Here is a 22,189-nt window from a genome sequence, read left to right as displayed (position 1 = left end):
CATGTATGTGAGATAGGGAGGGTGCTTCTGTATGTGTGTGGTGTATATGTGAGTCAGGGAGGGTGGTTGTGTGTGTCAATGTGTGTGTGTGTGCGAGAGAGAGATGGAGCATGTTTTTGGCTGGCTTGTGGCTGTGAGAGAGGGCATGTGTGTGATTGAGCCTGTTTGTAAGTGAGATAGAACATGTGTGTGATTGAGAGCTTGTGTGTAAGTGAAATAGAGAGAGCATGTGTGTGATTGAAAGCCTGTGTGTAAATAAGAGAGAGCGAGAACATTGTGTGATTGAGAGAGACTGGCCAAAGAGGTGACGTGTGTATGTGTGAGAAAGACTGATCAGGGAGATGACTGGTGTGTGTGTGTGTGTGAGAGAGAGAGAGAGAGAGACTGGTTGGGGAGATGATTGGTGTGCGAGAGACAGAAACTGGTCCTGAGGGTGTGACTGGTGTGTGTGTGAGAGAGACAGAAGAGACAGGTTATGGTCCCTAAGGAAGAGGACAGTGAGGACAGCTTCAGCAGCTACTGCTGCTTCTGGTGTGGCCTGCAAGGGAAAGGAGTAGGAGAACTGCTGGAGAGGGTAAGTAAAGATGGCTTTTTAAGTTCATTTTTCTTGAATGACTACCATTTTAATTATTGGGTAGTATGTGATGTGTCTGCTGTTTGAAATATTTTATTGGTGTTTGGTAAAGCTTTCAAAATTTGCATGAGTCTTTAATTATTGGATATTCTATTCATCAGCTGTTTTGAAATTATTTTATTAGTATGATTTTACTATTACGATTAATGATTTATATATCTTGATTTTATTGTTTCATGAGGAATGGTGAAATATTGGTTTTTCCATTGTTCACTGTATAGAGTAGGGATGTGAATTGGAACCAGAATCGGTTCCGATTCACATCATGAATTTTCCTTCGTGCGGTCCGATCGGGTTTTTTTATTTTATCGGCTGCAACCGAGCCGATAAAAAATAAACCCACCCCCGACCCTTAAAAACTGCTTCCTTAGGTTCCCCCACCCTCCCGACCTCCCCCAAAACATTTTAAAATTACCTGGTGGTCCAGTGGGAGTCCCGGGAGCGATCTCCTGCTCTCGGCCCATCGGCTGCCACTAATAAAAATGGCGCCGATGGCCCTTTGCCCTTACCATGTGACATGGTATCCGTGCCATTGGCCGGCCCCTGTCACATGGTAGGAGTAATGGATGGCCAGCGCCATCTTTAAACATGGCGCGGGCTATCCAGTGCTCCTACCATGTGACAGGGGCACATGGTACCCTGTCACATGGTAAGGGCAAAGGGCCATCGGCGCCATTTTTATTAGTGGCAGCCAACGGCCCGAGAGCAGGAGATCGCTCCCGGGATCCCCACTGGACCACCAGGTAATTTTAAAACATTTTGGGGGAGGTCGGGAGGGTGGGGGAACCTAAGGAAGCAGTTTTAAAGGGTTGGGGTGGGTTTAGGGCTTATTTATATGTGCCGTTTTTCCCGCCCTCCCCCAAAATGATAAGAGAACCCCACGAACAATTTCGTGGGGTTTTCCTATCGGTTTCGGGGAGCCCCCGATTTCTGACGATTTTGAAAATATCGTACGATATTTTCAATCGTCAGAAATACGATTCACATCCCTAGTATAGAGTCTGACGTGATGCGTTTTACAATTCAGTTGTTGTCTGCACATTTCTATTTATACTTTATGTGGCTTTATTCTGTATTTGGTGAGGGTTTGTGTTCTGCATGCAAAGACTGAGATGAAGCATTCTTTTAATATGTGGTTTCTCTGTAGGGATCTGTAGTAGCTTTAGCTTGGCCTGATCTGTTTTCCTGATAGGAAGTGTATTGATATTTTAGATTCTGGTGTAATATTTGTGGCATTTTTTTCATAATTAGAATTGTTATTCTTTGATTGTTGGCAGATAGTACTGTGTTGATACGGGAGGACCATGCCGAAATATATCACAATAGGTATGATGCCATATGAATTCCAAGATGCAAAGTTTTCTTGTTGGCATCACAACAGTGCATGAAATTATCACAATAACATATATATTAATTTTACATCAGAATGTCACTTTTCATGTAAAATATGTGTTAAATGCATGATTTAAAATTGTGTATGGGGAGGTGGGTGTAGGGCGCCAGGCTGTAAGATTTGCCTAGGGTGCCTAATACCCTTGCACCGGCCCTGTGCACAGCAGCAATGCTCCACCCCACCCAGGCATAGTTCATCATGTTTCAGCTCCTAGCACACGTGTTAGACTCCTTGGTCCGTGTTTCAAGATGGGTCGGGTGGACAGTACGCCCTGGTTGACAGGCGCACCACATGCTGAGCCTTGTCTTGTCTTGCCTCCTTGTCTTTCCCCTATCAACACCATAGCGACCTGACTACCTCCGCTCTGCCAGCCTGGTTGTTCCTATCAAAACCACAGCGACCTGACTACCTCAGCTCTTCCAGCCTGCCTAGCCCCTATCAAAACCACAGGGACCAGACTACCTCTGCTCTGCCAGCCTGTCTTGCCCCTATCAACTTTCTGCCACTCTGCCTTGCTGCCATACACCAGATGACTCACTTAACTCCTTGCGGTGTTCTTGCCACTCTCATGGTTCCTCTCAGTGTGTTGGCGCTAGTCTGCTTGCTATGTTCCCCCTTCATTGTGCTGTAGGATGTTGATGCCACTTGCTTGCCACTTTGCCTGTCATGCTGCCTTCGAGGGTTCATGCATCTGTTATCAGTGCTCTCTTTTGAAGCTGTGCTGTGTTTTTGACACTCTCGCTGCTGCTTTGCACCTCTGTTAAAGCACTCTTGCCACTCCTGGTACCCCTTTGCCCCTTTAAAGTGCCTCAAGCTATTCATGCCACTTTGGTGCCACTTTGCCACAGTCTAAGTACCTTGGAGCTCTTTTCTCGTTCTGATGATTGCTCCCCAGAAGTTTCATCAGACTTGATTAGAAAACCCCAATTCTGCAGCCAAAAATAGGCTGCAAATACTTCCCCCATTGACTTTAATGGGAAAACGGAAAACGAATAAAATGAATCAAACGAATTGGTTTTTCCCCCATGAAACAAATGCAACGCATTTGGGTCCAGGCGAAATGAATACGAATCAAAACACATTTTTTCCTTCTGCACATCCCTATAGAATACACAGGAAGAAATGTACCAATGTTTAAAAAGAAAAAAAGAGCAGATCTACAGCAGTCTTAAAGAGGTTTCTTGCTTGAGTGGTCAGACTCTAGACTGCATTTTCCTGGGAGAAAATCATTGGTATTGTATTCTCTACCACCTTTCTGCAGCTCTCAGATCTCTCAGCAGGATTCAATCAGATTATTACAAGCCATAAAATAATCTCTAAGTGAAGAAAAACATAAAATTACAGTGAACATAAAATCTCTAAATATATATTTCCAAACATTTAACAATGCAAAAGTATAAATGGAATAATAAATCAAAATACAGTTAAATCATAAAAGATATGTAAAAGAGTAATTGCAAACCTGCAACTGTAGCAGAATTTGAGACTACTCAGGTGCAATAGGCAGACCCAGCTTGCCTTGCCATTGTCATAAAAAAAAGTTACAGTAGTTAGAATGCCTCCAAAAATTATAACCAACCGAATATTTTACAGGTTGCAGCCCGATTAAAATTTCTAATTCAAGCCACAGCTGTACCCATCCTGGTCTATGACTATGCTAAATTAAATATAAACATATGAGAAACAGATTTAATCCTAGACTTCAATGGCCATTCTAAAACAGCTTCACATGCCAAAGGCCTGTTTAAAAAGCCATGTTCCATAAGAGGGGTATCAGGAGGAGTATCCTGTGCCTGCCCCTCCATGGTAGCCCTGTCTCAGGCACTATGATTTCCTATCAGCCCCCCGCACAACCACAACTACACACATTAATGTTCCAAGTTCCTGCTGCAGCTTACTCACCCTGGGCTCTGCACCTTCTAGGATCAGCATTGCAGACTGCAGGTTGCAAGTATGAAGGGGTATTAAACATATACCAGCCACAAAAGGTGGCCAAACAGACTCTTTGTCATCAGGAAGAGGTGAATTAGCCCTGGATTGTCAACTCCCAGAATGCCTTGAAACAGGAACTAACAACCCTGACCAACTCACCCCTTACCTGGAGCCAGGTGGTGACCCTACTATAGTAGATGCCAAGTGACCCAGTTTAAGGAAGGATATTTTAGATTTCTGACAATGCCATCCTGGTGCATTATGATATCTATAATGCTGATTTCAAATGGTAGAAGCAGAGACTACAAATACCAGAACGCACTGGGATGTAAATTAAAAAAATCGAGTGGCCAATAATCTCTCATCTTGAACTGGTTCACTTGGCAGCTCTAAATCTATGACATTGGGTGAACTAGCTGGGCTTTAAATGATGTCATAGTCCATCTTTTAGGTCAAATCACTCCAACCAGGTTGATCCAGTCTTGATTTTACCCCACTACCTGCAATGAACTATAGTTCTGATTTCTGTTAGAAAAAAACTGGATTAGCCTTTTTGTGTTCACCTAGGTGAGGTGGGAATCTTGAACACAGTAAAGACACAATATCCTTAAAGAATAAAAATGATCTAGGTAAAGTAGCAAGCTTATTTTTCAGAGCTGTCAAATAACTCTGATCCTTACCTGTTTTTTTGTTTTGTTGTTGTTTTTTTTTACATGTATAACTGTTTATAACTCATATCTGTAAGCATATTGGGATTTGTAGTCCAGGAAGAAATCCTAGAATCTGAAATCATCCATGGCTTGTGGTGGAAACCTGTGAGGGACAATACACTTATTTAATACCTCATGTATCCGTGTGAGCTGCCAGCTAGCGTTTGTCTATTTATGTGAACTGGCAAAGCAATTTAAATTAGAAGTTTCAAACATAAGGTCAGGCTTCCACATTAGCCAATGGGAGGCATGTGTGTAAAAGGCAGCTGCTTCCAGGTTGCCAAATAATATTCTATAAATATCAGAAAGGAAAGACAGAAAGTTTTGGTAATGTGGGGTTGGCTGGACCTCTATATCGTTGTGAACAAACTTTTGATTCCTGTGGTTTTTACTGTGGTTTTCTTTCTTTTCTTGGCTTTTTTCCAGTTCCAGAAGAAAGAAAAGGAACCTGTAGGTGAGTCTTCTCCCAGCTGTCAGGGTAGTTTTTTTTTTCTTTTTCATATGAGTTGTCATCATTGTTCCCTTATCAATTAATAAAATATTGCAGAGCTTTTGTACAGCATAATCTTTTGAGTCTCTGCAAAGGCTGTTTGGTTTGTATAGGTCTTCAGGGACTTTTCAATCCTCCTTTATGGCTAAATATTTTTCTATGCTAAAATAATGTTTATTGTCTGCCCTTTGACAGGTACCCAAACAGTGGGTCTGAAAAAACAAAACAAAACAAAACAAAAAAAAAACCCAACTCTCCCTTTGCAAACAGTATTATGGCATTTCTATAAAATTTATATATACACTCTGGACTTTCATTGGAAAATTTCCACACAAGACAGAAAATGTCAAAGTATGCTAGTTCTGTAGCATTTTGTTAGCTTAAATAAAAAAAAAAGGCTTTGTGAATATAGTGAAAATGGCAATGTAACAGCTTTGTACCCGTTTAAAAAAAAAAAATCCATTAAATTCAATGGGGCAAAAATCTGAAGAATATATATATATATATATATATATATTTTTTTTTTTTTTTTCATTATTTTTGTTAGTTTTATTGCGTAGGTAAAATGCCTTGGAGGATTTTGTTCTCTTTCACTGCATTTTTCTTTTGCACATCTCTAATATGTATCCTCTAATTGTGAAAGACTTGCAGGTGGGTTACAAGTAGGGTAATCATTGCCTGTAGGGAGAGGCGGAGCCACTCCTGGTTTTACTCTCATTGCAAGGAGAAATAGGAACTAAAAGTCCATACATGCACTGCGTGAAAAACCAGAACTGGCTGTGCCTCTCTCTTCAGACAAGAAGCCCTGTGGTCACTCAGGAGTGCTGGCTACTCCAGGCTCTCAGTTACTGGAAATGGGCAGTAAGAAAAGTAATTTTGTTTGTTTATAAATGCAGTTAATTAAGTGGTAGCTGAGAAAGTAGTTGGTTGATCCCTGGTAGGGTTATCAGATGACTCCAGGTCCTCCTAGGTAGTCTGAGCTAGTCCTTGTTTTGTCCCCATTGTATTTATGGATCTGTAATCAAAATTAAATTTTTTTGACCAATAAGATGTTTAATATAGACAATAGATTTTTTAAAACCTATACATTTGTTAAGCATGTTTAAACTTCACTTGACACTTTTATAGTAGAAAAAACTTAACTATATTTATTTGAGTATTTCCCTGTCTCCAGAGGGCTCACAATAAATTTGTAACTGGGGGCAATGGAGGGTAAAGTGACTTGCCCAAAATCACAAGGAACAGAAGTGGGATTTCAACCCTGGTTCATAGCCCACTCCCCTAACCACTAAGCTACTCCTCCAAGATAATTAATGTTTTTATAAATTATTTTAAAAAGCTGATATAAAAGTACCAACCAGCCTTGAAATATAGTTTAACAGTGGTCAGTTCATTTGAGCATATTCAAGTCTGTAACTATTTTATTTTTTTATTCAATTTATCAGTGTCTCTTCTATACAATTCTCAGACCAATGAACTATTGAGCAAAAGTGTTTGTTAAAGGAGAGCAAAAAATAAACAGTGTATCACTTGGTACAGCAAATCAGTATCAGACTTCAGGTCCTTGCAGCAAATCCAGTGCTGAATGTTCTTTGCTCATATGGAACATAAAGCTTCTCCAAATTTTCCAGAACCAAGATTAGTAAATTTAGGTCAGGAGTCCTGAAACTGTCCTCAAGGGGCCACAACTCAGTTGTGTTTTCAAGCTGCCCACAATGAATATGCATGAGATACATTTGCATGCAAAACCTCCATTATATGCAGATATATATCATACACATATTCACTGTGTGGATAACCTGAAAGCCAGACCAGTTTCTGGCTCTTGGGGACTGGAGTTGGCCACCCCTGTACTATTAGGTTTTGATACCAGAAAGCACAAGCAAAGAGTCTAGACCAGTGACATTCACTTCTGGTCCTTGAGGGCTTCAAATGGGTCCTGTTATGCTTGAGATTTACATGCACTCTGCTAGCTCCTGCTTATTCATTAGGGATATCTTGAAAGCTTATCTGTTTGCGACCCTCTGGGACTGCAAGTGGAATACCAGTAGTCTAGATAAATTCAAGAGTTAAGGATGTGAAAACCAGACCAACCCAGCAGGAGTTTAATTAGAATCTTCACAATTTAAAATTTCCTTAAGGCAGTGTTTCCTATTCCTCTCCTGGAGGCACAGCTAGCCATTTGAGTTTTCAGTATATTTGTAATGAATATGCATGAACTAGATTTGCTACATTGGGTCCTGAGTATATGCAAATCTAGCTCATGCATATTCATTATGGAAATCCTGAAAACTTGACTGGATTTGTGTGCTTCCTGGAGAGGGTTGGGGAAATACTGCCTTGAGGGAAATTTGACTATAGACTAGGGCTTCCCAAACTTGTTTTGGGGACTCCACAGCCAGTCGGGTTTTCAGGATATCCACAATGAATATGCATGACATTTTGCATATATTGTCACCATGATATACAAATGTATGTCTAGCTCATGCATATTCATTGTGGCAATCCTGAAAACCTGATTAGCTGTGTGATCCCCAGGACCGGTTTGGGAAGCCCTGCCATAGAGGCTCATAAAGCCAGGACTGACTCAATCGGGTCCTGATGACATGGGGCCTATCTGATGACCCTAGGCCCAGTCTTTCTTTTTGTTTAGTTGTCGTGCCTCTGACCATTGACTGGGGGTCTTTTCAAATCATAGTTAATAGAGCAGGGCTTCCCACGGCCAGCCGGGTTTTCAGGAGATCCACAATATGAGAGAAATTTTGCATATACTGGGTCTCCAGCATATACAAGTTTATCTCCCTATGTATTCGTCGTGGATCTCCTGAAAACCCGGCTGGCGCCAGAACAGGTATAGGAAGCCCTGGATTAGAGCATGACTAGGAGCTGAAGGAAGAGGATCTGCCAGCATGTCTTCTTTCCCAGGTATGTGAATGTTTCTCTCCCCCCAACCACTTTCCTGCCTTACTTCTGAGTTTCTGAAGGGAGACTTCAGGTCAGTCCTGGCCTTTCTTAACTTGCCATCCTTTCTTTTTCCCTTCCATGATGCATTCTGGTATCTGCAGTACTGGTTATATATAAGGTGAAGAAACAGGGACAGCAGCTCCCAGAATGCACTGCAAGGGGAAGTTCACAGACCCAGGACTGGCCAAAAGTCTTTCACTCAATAGCTCAGCTGCTGTTGTAAGGGGAGAAGGGAGATGTGGAAACTTGCCAGTCTTTTTTTTTTTTTTTTTTGGCTAAGAGTCAAGTGTAGGGTCCTAGCTTTCTGGTTGAGATTGAAAAGCTGTTGAATATAGGGGGAGGTTAATACCCTATTACCTGACCCTCTTGGGGACATAATGGTGTAACAACCACCCTGAATGTAGGAAGGGCAGGTAACAAATATTTTAAAATAAAATAGCTAAAGCAGGAGGATTAAACCTTCTGCCAACCTCCAATTCCCCTCCCCCAAGAAAAACAAAACAAAAACAAAATCCCAAGCTTGCTCAATACGGAGCATTGCCACTCAACACCATCAGGAGATGTAATTACATTTTGAACATTGCCAAAGAAAAAGGATTAAACTTCTTGTCTCAAAAAAAAGAGAAAAATGTTCTTATTCTTGCAGCAAAGTTTACATTTTGTGTTGAACTGGAGGCCCAGGGACTCTGAAACTGTGAGGAGCACTGTGTTGTGATGCAAACTTGGAATCTGTAATTGTCTGGTAGGCTGTGAGCCTATAGTTTTGTCCAGACCACTAGAAAAGTCTGGGAAGTTCTGGATTAAAACAGTGCTCTGACTGTCATTGAATAAAAGATTGGAAAGTGTGTGTTTTGGTTTTTTGGGTTTTGTTTTTTTTACCAAGCTGTCTCCAACTTTAGCCTCCACTCATAAGCTGTTTTCTTTGGTAGTACATCTTTTGTTATTAGTATGTTACATCTGCATTGCACTTAAAGGGACACTATTCAGATTATCATTTTTTGGCTGAAAGCTGTGATTCTAATGGGTAACCCGATGACGTGTGCTCTACCAAGGCTCTTATCCTTTCCATATCTGAGCGGGGAAGGTGTTGCTTTAACAGTACTCTTCCTACCAGGGCTGGCTTCTGAGGTGTGTGACCTGTGCAGCCACATAGGTGCCATGCTCAAGGGGCACCACTGTCCCTCCCTCCTTCCATTCTGCACCCTTCTAAGGGATGTCTGCAGGCAGGAAAGTTGGGAATGCTGTGTAGGAGGAAGGAGGCTTCTGTTTGTGGTGGTACGTGAAGGCTCAGCCTGCAGGGAAGAAAGAAAGAAAGAGGAATACTGCTGGGCAGGAGAGGGGAGACAGCAAGATGAGGATACTAGGGGACAGAGAGGGGAGATAGCACCATAGGCAGAGGGGGATACAGATGCTGGGCAGAAGGTATGAGGTAGGGAGTGAGGAAGCGATGGTCACCAAGGGGGGGAGGGGCCCAATTTCATTGTTCACACAGGTTGTTAGCTTAAAGCTAGCTCTGCTTCCGGTCCTTCCAGTGCCAGGAAAAGGAATTCGATGTGGAAAGCAAACAATGGCCCTTTCAGCATTAACCAACCAGCCATTGAATTGGGCAATATCAAGTAATATTTTGAGTGGTGAATAGGTGGGCATGATTTAAATCTCTGAATTTCAGTGCTATACCTTCCACTCAGTGGGATATGAGAGGCTTATGATAACTGCAGCTAGTTATGTTACAGGTGTTGAATCCAAGAGCGTAAATAGCCAACGTAGCTTGCTTTTGATATAGCAATTACAAAAGAACAATTAGGCAATGTGAAGGTGTTAAGACATTTTTGGAATATTTTTCTCCAAACTGTGTCGCAAATTGCCGCTGTCCTAGGTGCTTATGAAAGCGGTGCTCGAGCAGGTATTGAAGCCCAGAGACTGTGCCTGCTCCTACAGCAGGGACAGCGTCTGCATTCTCTGGGGGGCCCCTCTTGCTCCCCGCCCTTTCAGCAAAGCAGTTTCCATTACCTGCAATCCAGGTCTTGAGAATGCAGGCGGAGACTGCTGCTTCTTCACCAGGGTAAGGCGAGCTTCATAATCCGGGGTGGCCTTAGTGACTGCAAGGCAGGGCCATATCTTTCAGTCCTTTTGAATTCCAGTTTAGATGCAAGGGAGTTGCCACAAAAGCATATATTGCAAAGTAATATTTGTTTTGGCCATGGGGCAGTGTGTGTTATATACTTTTTTTTTTCTGCTATTTTATTCAAGCAAGGGCTGCTGTTTGGTGAGATGAACAATTTTGGCTGGATTATACTGATGAAATGTTTGACTGAAGAGTTTACATTAGGAGATCAGTATTTGCACATTTTACTTTGAACCAAGTTAGATTTATTACATGCTGTGTCATGTTTTTAAAGGTCATCAAGGTTGTAAAACAGTGAAGCAAGGCAAGGGTGAGAATCTGAGGAATGCTAATGCTTGGAAGGAAGAGAGAACCTGGAGAAAAAAGGAGACAATAATGCCCCTGTACAATTTTTATTGGTGAGACGCTATTAGAATATTGTGGCCTATTCTGGAGGCATCACCCCTAGAAAGATATATATTTCATTCTAGATGCAGACAATAATTCTCCATAAACGAGTAGGCAACTCTGGAGTGTCACAAACGGGTCTTATTTTCAGGATAACCACAATGAATATGGATGAGAGAGATTTGTATACAGTGAAGGCAGTATGCACAGATAAGCATATTCATTGTGGATATCCTGTAAACCTGGCCTGTTTGTGGCACTCCAGGACTGGAGTTGCTTAACCTTATCAAACTATTAAAGCTTTTAGATTTTATATATATGAGTATCTCAGAATAAAAACTCCTCTCATTTGTCTTGCTTAATGGGTTTTACTGCATCTGTCACAATAAACATAATAGTTATTGGGTATTAAAAGGTTACATATTCAGCAATTGTCTCACATAAGAAAACTATACTTTTGTGTGCTTATAGAATTAATAAGGCAATAGCATATCAGATTAATTTAAAACTTGCAATCTATCCTTTCCAACTTTTAGGAGATTAAAGAGCCCAGACCTTATAAATGCAGTCCGTTTTCAGGAATACTTCTTTCTGTTGCCTTCTCCATCAGTACTTGTTCCAAGAGTTTAGGAATTTATTATAGCGTGTCCATATAGTGCCTGGTCTCTTTCCCATGAGAAAAGCTTGGACGGACAACACAATAAGGCTGGAAAACAAGGATGCGGTCCCAGTGATGTACAACTCGGTCCATTGGTGTCCGTTCCTTTGTTCTCACCTTTTTAAAGGCCTCAATTAGCATTTATTAGTTTATTATTGTAAATTAATAGGCTACAAGATGAGCAGCGTGATTGGTCCAGCCCATAAAGGGTTTTGGGTTTTTTGGGTTTTTTTTTTCAAACTGCTGGTTCAGCTTGTGGGTAATGAACGATTAACGCATGGCTACTGAAGACAACTCATTGAGAAATTTGTCATCTCTGATAGGCTGGTTGGTTTGCAAAAGACTCAAAGATGAGACTAGCTGCCACTATGCCTACCTGGTATGCAGCAAGACAGTCTTTCTTTGTTCAGAAAGATGGTCAAGTATCCCAGACTCCTTTGGGACAGAATGCCATGTTCCCTCATCATACAAAAGCCTGTTAGAATGTTTCTTTGGACATTGCCTCTACACAGCGAAGAGCTACCAAAATGGTGCAGACACTGTACTGTAAATCCTGTTAAGTAAGAATATGTATATCCTAGATTAGGAGAGAAGAGACTGGGGAATCTAAGACAATTAAAATAAATCTGTGGGACAAATCATGTACAAGAAGCAACAGCACCCGTTTTTAAGTCTTATTTTTTTTTTTTTAAGCCCTGCAGAAGTGACACAGGGACCAGTGGGAATATCTCATTGCTGCACTCAATTGCCTCTGGCCAGGCCCAATGCATGTGTACTGATTGCTGCAGCTTTAAGCCAGCTCTGGAAGCCATTTGCAGATGAAAGGAAGTTCCAAATCAAGAGGTCATGGTATGAGATTGGATATGGAAGTCTGGTAGACAAAAACAATATCAGCATTTAAAAGAGCATGGGACTGGCCCAGAGGATCCTGCTTTTGCAGGGAAGTGCATATAAAGCCAGAGTTCCAGTAGTCTGCAGGCAGTGATGTCACTGAGTGTGGGGGGGGAGGGAGAGCAGGAAGAGGTAGCAAGTGCTCTCCCCAGAAAATGGCTTGCTACCCCAACCTCCTGGCTCCAGGGTGCCATATCTTTCTCTTTCCCCTCCCATCTCTTCCCTCCATCCTATCACTTTTAATCAAATTCTCTCTTCTCTCCTCTCTCCTACTTCCAGCGTGGGGTATTTGGCCTAGAAGGCAACAGTAGCAGCACTTACAGCTCCCTGCTTTCCATATCTATCAGCAGCGCGGGCCATGGGGGACTTGGAGCATATGCAGTGCTGCCAGTTTCTACAGCTGCCTCCTTCTCCTTGCACACTTCTGTTTCAAGCAGGAATGTGCTGGTAGGAGGAGAGGCCTTCAGGAACCAGCAGTACTGCACATGCTTAAAACACTCCAGGAATTGCAAAGTGAATGGAATTTTTTTTCTATAATAGATGGTCTAGGAATGTGAGACAGGATGCAGAAAGGTGGAAAGGACATGGAGGGACTGAGAGAGGTTTGAGAGGGACTGGGGGGCCATGGAGGGAAATGAGCTTCCAGATTGTCCATTGTCAGAGACAGGATTCTGGACTTGATGAACCATTAGACTGACCCTATATAAGACTTATGTTGAAAGGGACAGGTCTGTAAAGGGGGTCAGAGACTGTGGAAATAAGGTAGGTGAGAAGGATGAGAAAGGCGGGAATGAAAGGCTAAGAATAAGGGTAAAAGGGGATGAGTGACAGAAGTAGCTGGTGAGCAGAGGAAGGTAGATGCTTCAACGGCAGGGGAGAAGAATAAACTGATACTTCACGCATATCCAGCATAGCTCCCTGCTTCAACGGCAGGGGAGAAGAAAAACAACCAATAAGAGCTGAATAACATATTCTGGGTAAAACAAATAAGCATGGGTGTAGCTTGCTTATTGCGGCGGTTACTACCCCTACTACCCCTAACTAATTAACGGCTCGATCCAGTAAGGCCGCGGTAAAAACAGTGAGGTAGTGTCAGGCGCACCCTTCCTCCCCGCACGCACAGTTCTCTTCACTAACTCCCCGATACTCTCCTCTAATCGCATGCAAATGCATGCCGCGGCTGTGAAGCGTTAGGGAAGGGTTATGCCCGCGCAACCCATTTTACTGTATAGGCGCTGTAACAGCGCCTATACAGTAACCTGGGTGCGCTGGTACCTGTCATTTCAAATGACATTTGAAATGACAGGCACCAGGAAGTGTAAAAAAGTTTAAAAAGTGTAAAAAACAAAAAACCTGTGTGTTATATAAAAAAATAAAACAATTTTAAATACCTGTCGGAGGGCCGTGGGTCCAGGCGGCCGGTGGGCGGCGGGCAGCCATCAGCGGCATCCGGTAGTCCCTTCTCCCTTCCTCCCTCCCTCCCCTGCCTGGATGAGCGCCAAAATCGCACGGGCGGGTCGGCAGCGGGGGGGGGGGGGGGCGGCAGCAGGATCCGGGAGCGGCGGGTAGGCAGCAGCGGGGTCCGGGGGGGCAGGGGCAGCGGCAGCGGGGGGGGGGGGGGCAGCAGCAGGGGGGCGGCAGCAGGATCCGGGAGCGGCGGGTAGGCAGCAGCGGGGTCCGGGGGTGGCAGCGAGATCCGGTGAGCCAGCAGCGGCAGCATGTTCGATCGCGCAGGCAGGTAGGTGGCAAAGTAAAGATGGCCGCCAGCACGGGAAAATCGTGCAATTGGCCGCTGAAGACGTGACGTCACACCCCGTGACGCCAAACGTCGTGACGTCACGTCTTCAGCGGCCAATTGCACGATTTTCCCGTGCAGGCGGCCATCTTTACTTTGCCACCTACCTGCCTGCGCGATCGAACATGCTGCCGCTGCTGGCTCCCCGGATCTCGCTGCCACCCCCGGACCCCGCTGCTGCCTACCCGCCGCTCCCGGATCCTGCTGCCGCCCCCCCCCCCGCTGCCGACCCGCCCGTGCGATTTTGGCGCTCATCCAGGCAGGGGAGGGAGGGAGGAAGGGAGAAGGGACTACCGGATGCCGCTGATGGCTGCCCGCCGCCCACCGGCCGCCTGGACCCACGGCCCTCCGACAGGTATTTAAAATTGTTTTATTTTTTTATATAACACACAGGTTTTTTGTTTTTTACACTTTTTACACTTACCATAGCAGGCCCGAGCCTTGCTACTTTTTCGTTTGTTTTTTTTTGCCCTGGTCCCGTCCGGTCTCCTGCAGCCCCGTCCGGTCCGGACGGGGCTGCAGGAGACCGGAAGGGACCAGGGCGGGTAAGCAATGTTTTTACCCTACACTACACTACACTAACTCCTACTAGGGGGAGGCGGTAAACTAGCAGGTTAAGGCCGCGGCAGAACAGCGGGTTACGGAGGAGATAATATCAGCGCCCGTTACAGTATCGCAGGGGAATAGCTAATTCCTTCATTATACAGCTTTTTCGTTCATTTACATGCCGGGTGCGGAAAGGGTTATGCGTCTGTTTTCAGAAGCGATACGGACGCGTGAAACTGGACACTGTATCGCCGAACTGCCTTGCGCGCCCGAATTGTGCGCTACGAGCACGTTACAGACGGGCAATCCTCGAGCGGACGATACTGGATCGAGCTGTAAGCTAGATATTTCACTTGGATGCAGCTCCATCACTGCTCTCTACATTAATGGTGGGGGTGGAAGGGAAATAGAACCAAAGAGCTAAGAGAAACAGATAAGTATGAGAAAAAAATGTTTGAAGCTTGCTGGGCAGACTGGATGGGCGTTTGGTCCTCTTCTGCCGTCATTTCTATGTTTCTATGAGAGGAAAGTACAGACTGAGTAGGGGAATAGGCTGCGGGGGTGGGAGTGGTAGGTGGTGAAGAGGGAGCTAGGAGAGGTGAAATATAGCTATGAAAGGATAGAGAAGCAGGAAAGAGAAATGGAGAAAATGGATTAAAGGGTAAGAGACAGGTATAGGGAAGACAGAAAAACAGGAAATGAAAAAGGACTTAGGAGAAGACCAACAAGAGGAAAGTGAAAAAGCCCGGGACTACCTCGATTACAAAAATAAGCAGTTCAAAGTAGAAAAAGATGTTTCCATTTTCAGTTAGTGATTGGAATATGGCAACTTTGGAATGTGCATTTCTTATATTTTTGTATTTTTGATCAGTAGAAAAGGAAATGCATTCCTATTTCTCTTGTCTTTCATGCAGAGTCTGGCTTTTCAGGGTTTTCATTTCAGTTTTTGTCCAAATGTTTGTTTCTAACTTGTGGTCCCTTATTTTATAGTAGGTAGGGGTCAACCTGTAATTCTGCACGTGTGACAAAGGAGAGGGTTTCTGCTGCCTATAGTTTTTGTGTAGGGCTCTATAGTAGTCTGACTTGTTTCTTTCTTCTTCTTTTTTTTCCAATAGGAGGTGTATTAGTGCTGTAGAACCCAGTGTAATATTTGTACTGCTGCCTTTTTTGGGATTCGTGCTGTTATGATACAGTATGTCAGGTTTGCTATTCGGCTTCTGTGTGCCTTTTGCAGGGATGTTTATCAGTGGAGGGATGCTATGTTGCTATTACTGATGATGAGAGAGAGACTGAGACATAATGACCTCTCCCTAGATAGGTATTTGTATCCCTATGGGTGGCCCATCTAGTATTGTACATACAAAGCAGGAAGATTATAATTTTGACGTGAACATTGGCGCGCACATATGCAAATCAAAACAGGAAACAGAAATAAAATACAAAGAATCTCCTAACCCTCAATGACACTATCAGTAGCAGTGACCAGTATGTGAAAGTGATATTCTTACATTGCATATTGCAGTATGCATTGTTCCTCCCAATAATCTTTGAGCATGTTTTTTACATACATCTCTGCATTTGTTATATGAATCCTCAGACCACTGAAAGCTTTGCAACACATCCTACGCATTTTTACTATTACTGATGTGACAACAGAATTTGAATACGTTTTCGTATAATGATTTATAAGAGAAAATGCCTTAGCTCTGCTTTATTCCTATTGGAGAAACTTCTGTGGCTGAAGTATGACTGGAGGTGTGAGTTTATACTGAGATTTTGTTCCATTCTGCATAGACACCAGACTTCATTCCAATATAGAAGAATAGGTTAAACTATATTAAATAATTTTAATGTTAGTTTTATTAGGTATTTGAAACTGGCCAGAGTGTTGTGTGTGTGGGTTTTTTGTTTGTTTTTTTTTTAAATGGCCAATTTACAGGTGCAGGTAGGGAGGGGGAGTATGAATGTAGAAATGTCACTTTGGCTTGCCTCCTTGATGGGTCTTCCCCCAAGAAGTGTCTAGAAGTGCCACTGTCTGCAGTATAGAACAAGAAGAGGAAATGGGCAGACTAAATTGGCCTTTGTGGTTTTTATCTGCAATCATATTCTATGTTGATATGTTATTTTTTTCCTAGTGTGTAGACAGATGGACTCAGGTTTATTCTCCCCTGCCAGCAGATGGAGACGGAGCAAGCTGACGTTGCAGTGTATATAGCCCTGCAGTGACCCCAACCTGCCAGTAATCTCAGTCTCCAGCAGATGGTGGACGTGCATCTCCCTATGGGGATTGCTTCAAGCTTTTTGGAAGGAGAAATTTGAAATTCTAAATTCAGGGGAAAAAAAAACCCCCGCTGTCCTGCGGTGATACCTAAATGTCCCTCCCCCAGTTGAGAATTCCTGAGGTGATTTCTGGGTTTCCCGGCATGGACTTAGCTGCTAGCTCAGCTGAAAAGGCAGCGGGTACAGGAGGCTGAGCGCGGCAGCGGCGGCACATGCTCTCTTCCCCAGCAGCCGGAGACAGTCTCTGTACTCAGCCGGTAAGTGCTGAGCTCAGGTAATGTGGTGTGTGTTTTTTTTTTTAAAAGGGAGAAAGTTAGTTTTAACCTGAATCAGAGACAGAGGGGTTTCAGGACTTGCTCTGTTCTCAGCAAGCCATGTCAAGGTTCATTCCCACTCGGGTTGGGGAACTGGGCAGCCGGGCTGGTTGATCGGCCCCAGTGGCCTAGGCTCCGCACTTAGGCTTTGCTCTTGCACGCTGTGTGGTAGGCCGTGGCAGTCGTTTCACGCACTCTTGTGCGTGTGCTACTGCCCACTAATAGGTTGTTGGTGTGCGTAGTGCATCAGCTCTACGCACTCGTTGTGCGCTCGGTTTTTGGGCCGCTTTTTTTTTTTTTTTCTAAGCACTTGGTGCACAGGTTGAGCATGCGCCTTGCCGCACTTTCTTCTAAGTCCTTATTTTTTTTGGCGCATTTCAGCTTTGAGTATGAGCCATTCTATTGATTTCCGTCATGATGGTGCCGGTAAGCAAGAAGCCTAAGTGTCTTCCTATTTGTGTTGCCTGTCATATTAGGGCTTTTCAGCCTGACCTGGCTTCTAACCTGTGTCAGAGCTGCTCAGACGCTCAGGGAGTGTTGTCTTCCTTGGATTTTGCTACGCCTGGCTCTTCCCATTCTTATGATGGGTTTATCATGGCTTTGACTGGGTGGGGAGCCAGAGCTTTGTTCTCCCTTGACTGGCTCCTCCACTAGCGAGGGAAGTTCTGTGTGACCAGCTCCAGTTTCTTCTGGGCTTGGTCTGGATCTTGCTGATTTTTTTTTTCTTGGGAGGACGGCTTACAAGCCTGTCTTCAGGTGCAGTCTTCCATTTCCCCCATTGCTGTCCAGTCAGACTCTCAGCCGATGGCTCCTCCCCTCTTCCAGTCCTATCCTTAAGCGCCAGGGCTTTCCTCTGCTCCCTGCATGTGTTCCTGACCTGAATCCAGATGGCATTGATGATGAGGTTGATCCTGATTCCCTGGAAGATGGGGAAATTGTTTCACGGCTGGAGGAGAAGTCCATTAACTGCTATTAATCAAGTTGACTTAGGAAATGGCCTCTGCTACTACTGGCAGTAGTAACAAGGGATCTTCTTAGCATTTGGGTACTTGCCAGGTTCTTGTAGCCTGGTTTAGCCACTGTTTGAAACAGGATGCTGGGATTGATGGACCCTTGGTCTGACCCAGTATGGTAATTTATGTTCTTAACTGTGTGAACCATGTTGCAGTTCTTTCATAGAAATGAACTGCCAGCCCTGATTTCCCAGAACTTGAAACAGCTGGGTGTCCCTGGTTCGGATGCTATCTTGGAGCTGAGGAAGAATCCCATTTTGCTTTCCTTGCGTAAAGCCTCTTGTCTTTTCCCTGCCATTCAGGAATTGATTGATCTGGAATGGGATACCCCAGAGGCAAATTTTAAAGGGGGTCGGCCTTTGGAAGGACTATATCCCCTGGATCCAGCTGTGAGAGAGCATTTGCATTTTCCCAAGTGGATGCTCTGGTATGTGCCATTTCTAAGCGGGCGACTATCCCCATAGAGGGAGGAGCAACCGTGAAGGATGTACATAATAGAAGAATTGAGGCTATTCTTAAGAAAGCCTTTGAGGGGGTGGCAATGAATTTACAGATTGCCTCCTGTTGTGCCCTAGTGGCGAGATCTTGTTTGCTTCTCTCTCATGAGGTTGAGTCTGGAGGGAATTCCCGAGTGGTTATATTTTTTTTATTTAGATTTATATTCCACTTTTTGCACTTCTTCAGTGCTTCAAAGTGGATTATATTCAGATACTGTAGGTATTTCCCTATCCCCAGAGGGCTTACAATCTAAGTTTGTACCTGAGGCAATGGAGGGTAAAGTGACTTGCCCAAGGTCACAAGGAGCGACAGCAGGACTCGAACCCTGGTCTTCTGGTTCATAGCCCACTGCTCTAACCACTAGGTAGAACCTGCTGCCACCTTTTTAGCAGACAAGACTGTAATTTAGTCCTGGACCTTGGCCAGAGGTATGGTTTCAGTAATAGCAGCCAGGCTTCAACTCTGGTTGCGAAACTGGTTGGTTGATAAAGCCTCCAAAGCCAATCTTACCAAGATGCCCTTTAAAGGCTTGCTCTTTTTTGGGAGCAGGTTGAAGAAACTGGCCAGTAAGTGGGGCGAGTCTTCGGTCCTCAGTTGCCAGAGGATAAGAGGCAGGTATAGCACCCCTCTGATATGAGGGATATTCTCTGGGGTTCCAGGCATTTTTATTCCTGCTGAGGGACGACCTTTCAGCGGACTCGGCCTTTTGGTAGGTCTTGGTCCTTTTGTTCCCAACAGCTCCCAACAGCCCAAGAGAGGAGCGGGCTCGGGTGGCGGACCTTCCGAATGAAGGCTTGCCGACCCACCTTCTGGAACAGGAAATTGGGGGATGTCTCTTATTGGAGGTGGGTCAAGATCACATCGGGCCAGTGGGTCCTGGAGGTGATACGCTAAGGGTATACACTGGAATTTCACAGTATTCCTTGGGACATGTTCATGGTGTCCCCTTGCTACTCCCTGCAGAAGAAGCAGGCAGTGGAGTTCACGCTTCAAAGGCGCCTCAGACTAAGGGCTGTGGTTCTGGTGTCCATGATGCAAGAAAGTATGGGGCGATATTCCATTTATTTTGTTGTGCCCAAGAAGGAAGGCTTCCTTCATCCCATCCTGGATCTCAAGAGGGTCAACCATCATTTGACAGTGACTCATTTTCACAGGGAAATATTATGCTCTGTGATAATGGCGGTACAGTCAGGGGGATTTCTGACTTCCTTGGATCTCAGAGGCTTACTTTCATATTCCCATCCAATTGGAATACCATGGCTTTCTGCACTTTGTGGTGTTGGGCTGCCATTATCAGTTTTGGATGCTGCTTTTTGGTCTAGCCACAGCTCCCAGAACATTTTCCAAGGTAGTGGCAGCTTTGCAAAAAGAAGGAATTCTGGTGCACCCATATTTGAACAACTGGCTGATTCAAACTATATCTCAGGAAAAGAACCTCCTGGTGACACACAAGGTGATTTCCATATTGCAGGAGCTCAGTTGGGTGGTGAACCTGACCAAGAGCCATATCCATCCATCCCAGTCATTGAAATATCTGGAGATTTGGTTCGACATGGGACAGGACAGAGTTTCATACCAGAAGTTTGGATCCAGAAATTGATGTCTCACGTGTCAGTTTTTGAACACCATACGCCTGACGTTGTGGTCTTACCTATAGGTGCTTGGCTTGATGGCAGCTACCCTGCAAGTGTTGCCATGGGCAAGGGAGCATTTGCATCCTCTTCAGTGCTCTCTACTATCTCACTGGAACCCGCAGTCTCAGGACTATGCGGTTAGGTTCCATTTGCCAATGGAAATCTGCTCCCACCTCCAGTGGTGGATGCAGGAGGATCATCTGAGAAAGGGAGTTCCCTTGTCCTCTCTGGCCTGGTTGGTACTCACAACTGATGCAAGTCTCCATGGTTGGGGGGGGGGGGGGTTACTGTCTGTAGTTAACAGCCCAAGGGCGTTGGAATGCCGAAGAGTCCCTTTGGAACATCAATCGCCTGGAGGCCTGGGCGGTAAGGCTGGCATGTTTGCAGGATCAAGCAGTTCACATGATGTCTGACAACACGACTACTGTGACCTATATCAATCACTAGGGAGGAACCAAGAGCCAGCAAGTGTCACAGGAAATAGACCAGCCTTTGGAATGGGCAGAAGGCCATCTGCAGATGATCTTGGCCTCTTGCATTGCAGGAAAAGACAACATAAGAGTGGACTTTCTTAGCAGGGAGAGTCTGGAACCAGGAGAGTGAGTGTTTGCCGAGGTGTTTCAGCTGATTGTGGATCGCTGAGGCCTTCCGTTCCTAGACCTGCTGGCGACTACTCAAAATGCGAAGGTTCCTCGCTTCTCCAATTGCAGGAGAGATCCGTGGTCCCTGGGAATAGAAGATCTTATAAGGTCTGGCCGGAAGACAGATTGCTTTATGCCTTTCCTCCATGACCCTTGCTGGGCAGGATAATTCACAAGGTCACAGGGGGCTAGTACTCCTAGTGCTGCTGGATTGGCCCAGGTATCCGTGGTATACAGATTTGTGACGACTCCTAGTGGAGGTCCCCCTTCATCTTCTGTCGCACATGGACCAGTTCTTCACGAGGATCTGACTCAATTTTGTCTTACGGTTTGGCCCTTGAGAGGGCTTGCCTGTTAAAGCGTGGTTATTCCTCTGCAGTGATTGCCAACTTACTCCACACTTACAAGTTCTCTACTTCCTTGGCCTATGTGTGGGTTTGGAGAATTTTTGAGGTGTGGTGTAAGGAGCAGGGTGTTCTTCCTCGTTCAGTTAAGATCCCTCTCATTCTGGATTTTTTTGTAGGATAGGTTGAATAAAGGATTGGCCCTTAATTTCTTGAAGGTGCAGGTTGTGGCTCTTGCCTGTTTCAGAGGCCTGGTGAATGGCGTTTCATTGTCATCTCATCTGGATGTGGCCTGTTTTTTGAAGGGCATGAAGCATCTTGGGCCTCCCTTGAGGTTACCGGTTCCATTGTGGAGTCTTAATTTGGTGCTGGATTTTTTTGGCGGGCCCTACGTTCCGACCGCTGCATAGCCTTTTCTTATGATTGTTGACCTTGAAGACTGTGTTCATGGTGGCTATATGTTCTGTGCATTGAATTTCCAAGCTGCAGGCCTTATCTTTCCGGGAGCCGTACCTTCGGGCGACTCGGGGGCATTACAGCTGCATACTGTTCCATCCTTTTTGCCCAAGGTAGTCTTGGACTTGCATTTGAATCTGTCCATTTCCTTGCCATCCCTGGATAAGGTCAAGGATGTGGAGGAGTATTTCCTCTTGTGCTCCTTGGATGTCAAGTGACTTGTCTTGTGTTATCTGAAGATCTCTGAATCAGATTACTCCTGCCATGGAGAACAAACAGGCATACAGGACACTCCAGCTTCGTGGGCTACCATAGCTTGTTGTATTAAGGAAGTAGTCACGGCTGCGTAAGTGGCTGCTGGAAAGCTGTTGCCTATTCAGGTTCAGGCTAATTCCACTAGGGCTCAGGCAGTGTCAGGGGTGGAGGTTAATCTGTTGCCTCCCATCTATATCTGCCAAGCTGCGATGTGGTCCTCCTTAGATAC

General features: G+C 44.8%; 1 protein-coding gene and 1 long non-coding RNA gene across 3 annotated transcripts in view; one reads left to right on the top strand and one right to left on the bottom strand.

Annotated features, from left to right (window-relative positions):
- LOC115087603 overlaps positions 1-22,189 on the bottom strand; it is a 129,418-nt gene that overhangs the window by 76,795 nt on the left and 30,434 nt on the right. The window lies entirely within an intron of this gene.
- PFKM (phosphofructokinase, muscle) overlaps positions 4,986-22,189 on the top strand; it is a 171,063-nt gene continuing 153,859 nt past the window's right edge. Inside the window, exon 1 of one of the 2 annotated variants that reach the window (XM_029594992.1) lies at positions 4,986-5,123. In XM_029594992.1, coding sequence (XP_029450852.1) covers positions 5,000-5,123 — 124 coding nt within the window. In that variant the 5' untranslated portion in view covers positions 4,986-4,999. Of the gene's footprint in view, positions 5,124-6,001; positions 6,021-22,189 lie in introns of those variants that run through there. The other variant, XM_029594993.1, reaches the window with a different exon arrangement.

This window comes from Rhinatrema bivittatum, chromosome 3, assembly GCF_901001135.1.
Source record: "Rhinatrema bivittatum chromosome 3, aRhiBiv1.1, whole genome shotgun sequence".
Taxonomy (NCBI): domain Eukaryota; kingdom Metazoa; phylum Chordata; class Amphibia; order Gymnophiona; family Rhinatrematidae; genus Rhinatrema; species Rhinatrema bivittatum.
Note: the sequence above shows the minus strand (reverse complement) of the source record. Positions and strands in the feature narration are given on the sequence as shown.